This window comes from Bison bison, unplaced genomic scaffold (genome assembly GCF_000754665.1).
Source record: "Bison bison bison isolate TAMUID 2011002044 unplaced genomic scaffold, Bison_UMD1.0 scf7180017864527, whole genome shotgun sequence".
NCBI classification, from domain to species: Eukaryota; Metazoa; Chordata; class Mammalia; order Artiodactyla; family Bovidae; genus Bison; species Bison bison.
This window is the reverse complement of record NW_011495078.1, coordinates 14,686,655-14,692,654: the sequence shown is the minus strand read 5'-3', so window position 1 is coordinate 14,692,654 and position 6,000 is coordinate 14,686,655. Positions and strand designations below refer to the sequence as shown.

The following is a 6,000-nucleotide window of genomic DNA, read 5'->3' as shown; positions in this document are numbered from 1 at the left end:
GACTGTTTGTCTTAATGCTGGGGACCACAACTTAACAACCAGTAGATGATCAGTAAATGCTTGATGAGTGAAAAGGCCCCTGATTCTTACCTGTTAGAACCTGAGGCCAAGAGAAGTGGCTGGCACAGTTCTTCCAAAGCTCTGTCCCAGCAGAACCAGAACATCTAACATCTCCACCTACATCCCAACTCCCTGTCCAATAATAGTTTTTAAATGTCTACTTATGTTTAAAAATGGCTGAATTCCTCATTATTTCTTAATGGCCTTTAGTTTGTAAGGCAAAACTATTAGGTACCAAATATTTAACCCACATAAGCACCACGATTTGCTTTCAATGCTCAGCTAAACCCCAGGGAAATGTATTACATGTCTGACGGTTTCATTTCCTTGATTGACAGACACAGAATTTGGAAGCTTGGATAGTCTGGTTCTAGGAGCCAGAGCTTCCAAAGTATCAATACATGTGGTTTTCTCTTCATGTGATCACAAACCAACAATAAGGTCCACCATAAATAATCTATTGTAAATTTTACTTTGACAATAAACTATAGGAAAGAGTTCAACTGAATATATCACTGAAGGAGTAAGTAATTGATGGCCCTGAAGCCTTTTGGGCAAAGCAGGCCTATAATCTTTGCAGTATAATACTTATTTGGGCTTCTATTTTCCTGAAAGAATGAGATTCTGCTAAGAGATAGAGGAAGGGGAGGAAGACAAGCACCAGTGTGCTGACTGCTCTAAGATTAGAGACTTTGAAGATTTAAACTTGATCCCAAATTCTTGAATAATAAATAAATCAGCATCTGGAGAAGCCTACAGGTCTTGAACATGAAGAACCTGGTTAACTGTGGTCATGAGCACCCAGAGGATGAAATAACAGAAATCCAGTCCCACTTAAGGCTCCCAACTTGATGACCATAGTTTTTATGTTAGCTGACAAAGTGGAGCAACTTCACAGCTATAATAGTATGGACTTCTCCAAATACTTCCTCACTACAGCTTCATAATAAAATGAGATCTGTATGGGCCTTTGTAGTTAACCATTCTGTGCTTGGCTCACTACCTGGACCAAACAATATGTTTTGAATACATCTACACAAGATGCTTCCCTGAATAGTTTGCATTAATCCTCACAAGAGTCTTGTGAAACAGGAAGGGCATGTGAAATTACTCCCATTTCACAAGAAAGGAAGTTCCCAGATAGCATTTCCTCATCATCAGTAAGGTTCACTAGTCACTGACCATGAGCTAAGTGTTGTGAGTATATTAATAAGCTTATTTCTTATAATAAGCTTATTATAACACAGTCAAAAAGTGTATTAATAGAATCCCCATTTAGAGATAAGAAAACAGACACAAAGAAATTAAGTAACCAGCACATAAGAATTATATTAATATAACTATAACCTACTATTACCATTTGTAACTAGCACCAGGACTGAACCCAGGCAGCTGACTTCAGGCAGAGTCACACTTTTAAATCAAGACAGACCACATCCTGCCTTGAGATTTGCCTGTCCAATAGGATCCATCTGCTTTGGCCTTGGTCACATGGTGAGTTGATGGCCAGCCTAAGGCTACTCCTGTCCTCCCTCCAGTCTACATACCTGCTTCAACAAGTCCTGTCAATCATCGCCTACAAAAACAAAGCTGCCCTGGGCCTCCGCACAATTGCAACTAACTGAACAGAGGGGCATGTACACTGATGAAATAATGCTTCATAGAAACCCAGGTCAGGAGGCTACCTTCAGAAGCAAAACAAGTCAAAGGCCTCAAGGTCGAAGAAAAAAACACAGAGAAACCTCCAGGTACACTCATATTGGGAAACTTACTACTGAAGATCCATGTGCTATGTACTATAAAGGGTCTTACATGTCACCAAGTGCCCACTGTAAAACTATAAAGTTAGTTTCTTTGAAAAAGATGCTTACATTTTACCAATTTGGTATTTTAATGAATTTTTATGTAAACCTCAATGCATGGGCATATGTCAGAGTTCCCATCCAGAAATGGATGGGAAAAGAAAGAAACACACAGCCTGTCTCTTTCAGATTCATTGTAAGAAGGTCCTATCTAGACAACAGCCTAACTTAACACTATATGACACATAGCCAGCTTTTAGAAACTGGTCAACAACATTAAAACATGTTTGCATCTAACATAGGATATTTTATATGCCACATAACAAATGGGTTTCTAAATCATTCTGCAAAGTGAACATTTATCTTTACACACACACTAAAATTGGAATAAAAATTTATATGCCCCTATATTCAGATCAGTAAAGTTTTTTGTAGAAAATAGATCAATATGCACAGTGATTATCTTCTAAGTATCTCAACCATGTTCAAATATCAAATGTAATCAGGAACTAAACGCATTAATAAGACATACTTACTGAGAAACTTGGTGTCTGACTTACCTATTGGATTTCTATCGAAGAACAGCATTGGTGCTCTGAAGATGGACTCCAACATTTTGTTGTGCAAAGTTTGTGAAGAATTAACAAGGACGTAGAACATCAACAAAGATTTTGTGATGCCAAAAAGGATGATACCTACAGTTAGAACTGAAATAAAGTAACATCACTCAGCAAAAGATCTCTGCCTTTCCTTCAATTATGTGAAAGCATGGCAGACAGCTTACAAAAATGTTATGTGTTTTATTCTATAAATATAATTTATAGAATTTATATATAAATTCATAAATTTATATAAATTCAGCTATAGACTATAGAATAAATATATAATGGATTCTATGAGAGTTTAATACATTCACTAGGTATATTTACACATAAGAACATAAAAATAAGTATGGTTCTCTTATTAAATAGAAACAACATGAGGGAAAAAAATCAGGTGTAAAATACAAATTCAGATTTTCCTAATCCAATTACAAGTACTAATTAAAACTCAGAAGAAAGAAAATGATAAAAAGTAGTATCTTCCTTTTGCCATATTTCAAATCTCATTCTTTACAACATGTCCCATAATCTAAAATTGAGAAATGTTTTGATACCACCATGAATTAAAAGGGAATAAGAGAGATGACTTACCATTTCCTTATAAATGGTAAATGTATATGGAAATTTACTTCCATGTAAAGAAACTATTTCCATGCCCAAGCAGCTTTAAAGAGTATAAAAAGACCATATTAAGTTGCAAGCAGACAATCTCTTTAATAATTGAATTGCAAGAAAACATGTACTACATTTTACCATGAGATAATAATCAAAATGAGCAAGTAATCTCTCACTAAGTGTTTTATAGAAACACAAAGCATGGGGGTGGTCCTAAGATGGCAGAGGAATAGGACAAGGAGACCACTTTCTCCCCCACAAATTTATCAAAAGATCATTTGAATGCTGAGCAAATTCCACAAAACAACTTCTGAATACTGGCGGAGGACACCAGCCACCCAGAAAGGCAGCCCATTGTCTTCTAAAGGAGGTAGGACACAATATAAAAGACAAAAAGAGAGACAAAGAGGTAGGGAACAGAGACCCATCCTGGGTAGGGAGTTGTGAAAGAGGAGAAGTTTCCAAACACCAGGAAACCCTCTCACCAGCGGGTAGGTGGGGAGTTTTGGAATCTCAGAGGGCAACATAACTGGGATGAAAATAAATAAATAAATGAAACCCACAGATTATGTGCCTAACCACAACTCCCAGCAGAGAAGCAGCCCAGATGCTCTCATCTGCCACCAGCAAGCAGGGACTGAACAGGGAGGCGCTGGCTGCATTGCTTCAGGTAAGGACCAGGCCTGAATGCCCTGAGGACAATCTGAGGGAGCTAACATGAGACAGCAACCCAAACTGTGGGATAGCCAGAGAGAAAAAAAGAAGAGAGAGAGAACTTTCCCGTGAAAAGCTCTAACCTAAGGCACTGTCAGGCCCACTCACAGAACAAAGGACTGAGTGAATACCAGAGGAGAGCTAGCCAGCTGCAGACCGGCCCCTCCCCCACCAGAGGCATAGAGGCAGGCGGGTGACAGCCAGAGCTGGAAAGGGGGCAATCTCAGCCCCAGAAATGGCATCCTCCACCAAATTGCAAGCAGGCTCCCAGTTGCTAACCAAATGTTCCTGGGAACCTGGACGGTTGACATGCACCAGGAGGGTCACAGCCAGAGATTAGCTCCCCAGAGGAGACACACGGCACACGTGGGACGGTGCTCCCACTATGCTCCCAGGAAACCAAGCTGCTGGGACCGGGGAGGCCATAAGACGCACTGCACACCTGGGGAGTGTGCTCACCAAGCACCTCATCACCTGAGCTGCTTGGACCTGGGAAGGGCACAAAACGCAGGCCCAACCAAGTATGTGCCTTTGTGGAGTACCCGAGAACCTGAACCTGAGAAGCTTAGACCTGGGAAGTGCATGCAACCCAGGGCCCGCTTTAGACAGTTCCCCTGCAGAGCAACCTGGAGCCTGAGCAGTGTAGACAGGGAAAGCACAGGCGCCATGAATGGGGGCAAACCCAATGTGGTCCAGACAATGCGAGCACTCCCCACACATGCCAGTGATATTTGTTTGCAGCGTTCCTCCCTCCCCACAGCACAACTGAACAAGTGAGCCTAAATAAGTGACCACCTTTGCCCCCTTGTGTCAGGGCGGAAATTAAACACTGAAGAGACTCACAAACAAAAGCCGCCAAAATAAACAGAGGGAACCGCTTTGGAAGTGACAGGTGCAACGGATTAAAACCCTGTAGTTAGCACTGACTACATTGGAAGGGGTCTATAGACCTTGAGAAGAAGTATAAGCTGGAACAAGGAATTATCTGAAACTGAACTGACCCATCACTGCCTGCAATATCTCCAGAAATTCCTAGATATATTTTACTATTATCATTTTTTAAATTTTACTTTATTACTTTTTTACTTTATTACTATTTACTTTATAGTAAATATAGTAAAAAATATAGTAAATATAGTAAAAAAGTAAATAGTAATATTTTATTACTATTTACTTTTATAATTTTACTTTATTAATCCATTAATTTTCATTTTTATAACCTACTATTATCTTGCAAAAAAAGAACCTATTTTTAAAGCAAATTTCATATATGCTTTCTATAATTTTTGTGATTTTGTTTTTTTTTAATATTGTATTTTTGAGAGTTTAACCTCTACTCTAGATTTTCAATCTTTGCTTTTGGGTATTTGTTATCAATTTTGTACCTTTAAGAATCCAATCTTCAATACCCATTTTTACTTAGGAGTGTGATTACTGGCTTGATTGTCCTCTCCCTCTTTTGACTTTCCTTGTTCTCCCCCAGGTCACCTCCATCTCCTCCCTCCAACCTCTTCTCTACCCAACTCTGTGAATCTCTTTGGGTATTCTGAGCTGTGGAGAACACTTAGGGAAATGATCACTGGCTAGATCTGCCTCTTGCCTTTTGACACCCCATGTTCTCTTCTTGGTCACCTCTATCTCCTTCCTCCCTCTTCTCTTCTCTATGTAACTCTGTGAAACTCTCTGGATGTTCCAGGCTGTGGACAGCACATAGGAATTTGATTACTGGCTAGATTTCTCTCTCCCCTTTTGATTCATCCTCTTCTCCTCCTGGTCACCTCTATCTCCTTCCTCCCTCGTCTCTTCTCCATGTAACTTTGTGAACCTCTCTGGGTGTCCCTCACTGTGGAGAATCTTTTCTCTTTTAACCTACATGTTTTAGCATTGGTGCTGTATGGATGGAAAAGTCTTCAGGCTACTGTAGAATAAGACTGAAAGCCAGAGACAGGAGGCTTAAATCCAAAACCTGAGAATACCAGAAAACTCCTGACTCCAGGGAACATTAATGAACAAGAGGTCATCCAAAAGCCTTCATAACTACAATGAAACCAAGCTCCACCCAAGAACCAACAAGTTCCAGAGCAAGACATACCAAGCTAATTCTCCAACAACACAGGAACATAGCACTGAGCATTAAAATACAGGCTGCCCAAAAGTCACACCAAACCCATAGACACCTCAAAACTCACTACTGGACACTTCATTGA

The 6,000-nt window shown here is 39.9% G+C and overlaps 1 protein-coding gene across 1 annotated transcript in view; it reads right to left on the bottom strand.

Annotated features, from left to right (window-relative positions):
• LOC104982227 (multidrug resistance-associated protein 4-like) overlaps positions 1-6,000 on the bottom strand; it is a 201,824-nt gene that overhangs the window by 100,976 nt on the left and 94,848 nt on the right. Inside the window, exon 15 of the mRNA XM_010831562.1 lies at positions 2,419-2,569. Coding sequence (XP_010829864.1) covers positions 2,419-2,569 — 151 coding nt within the window. The remainder of the gene's footprint in view (positions 1-2,418; positions 2,570-6,000) is intronic.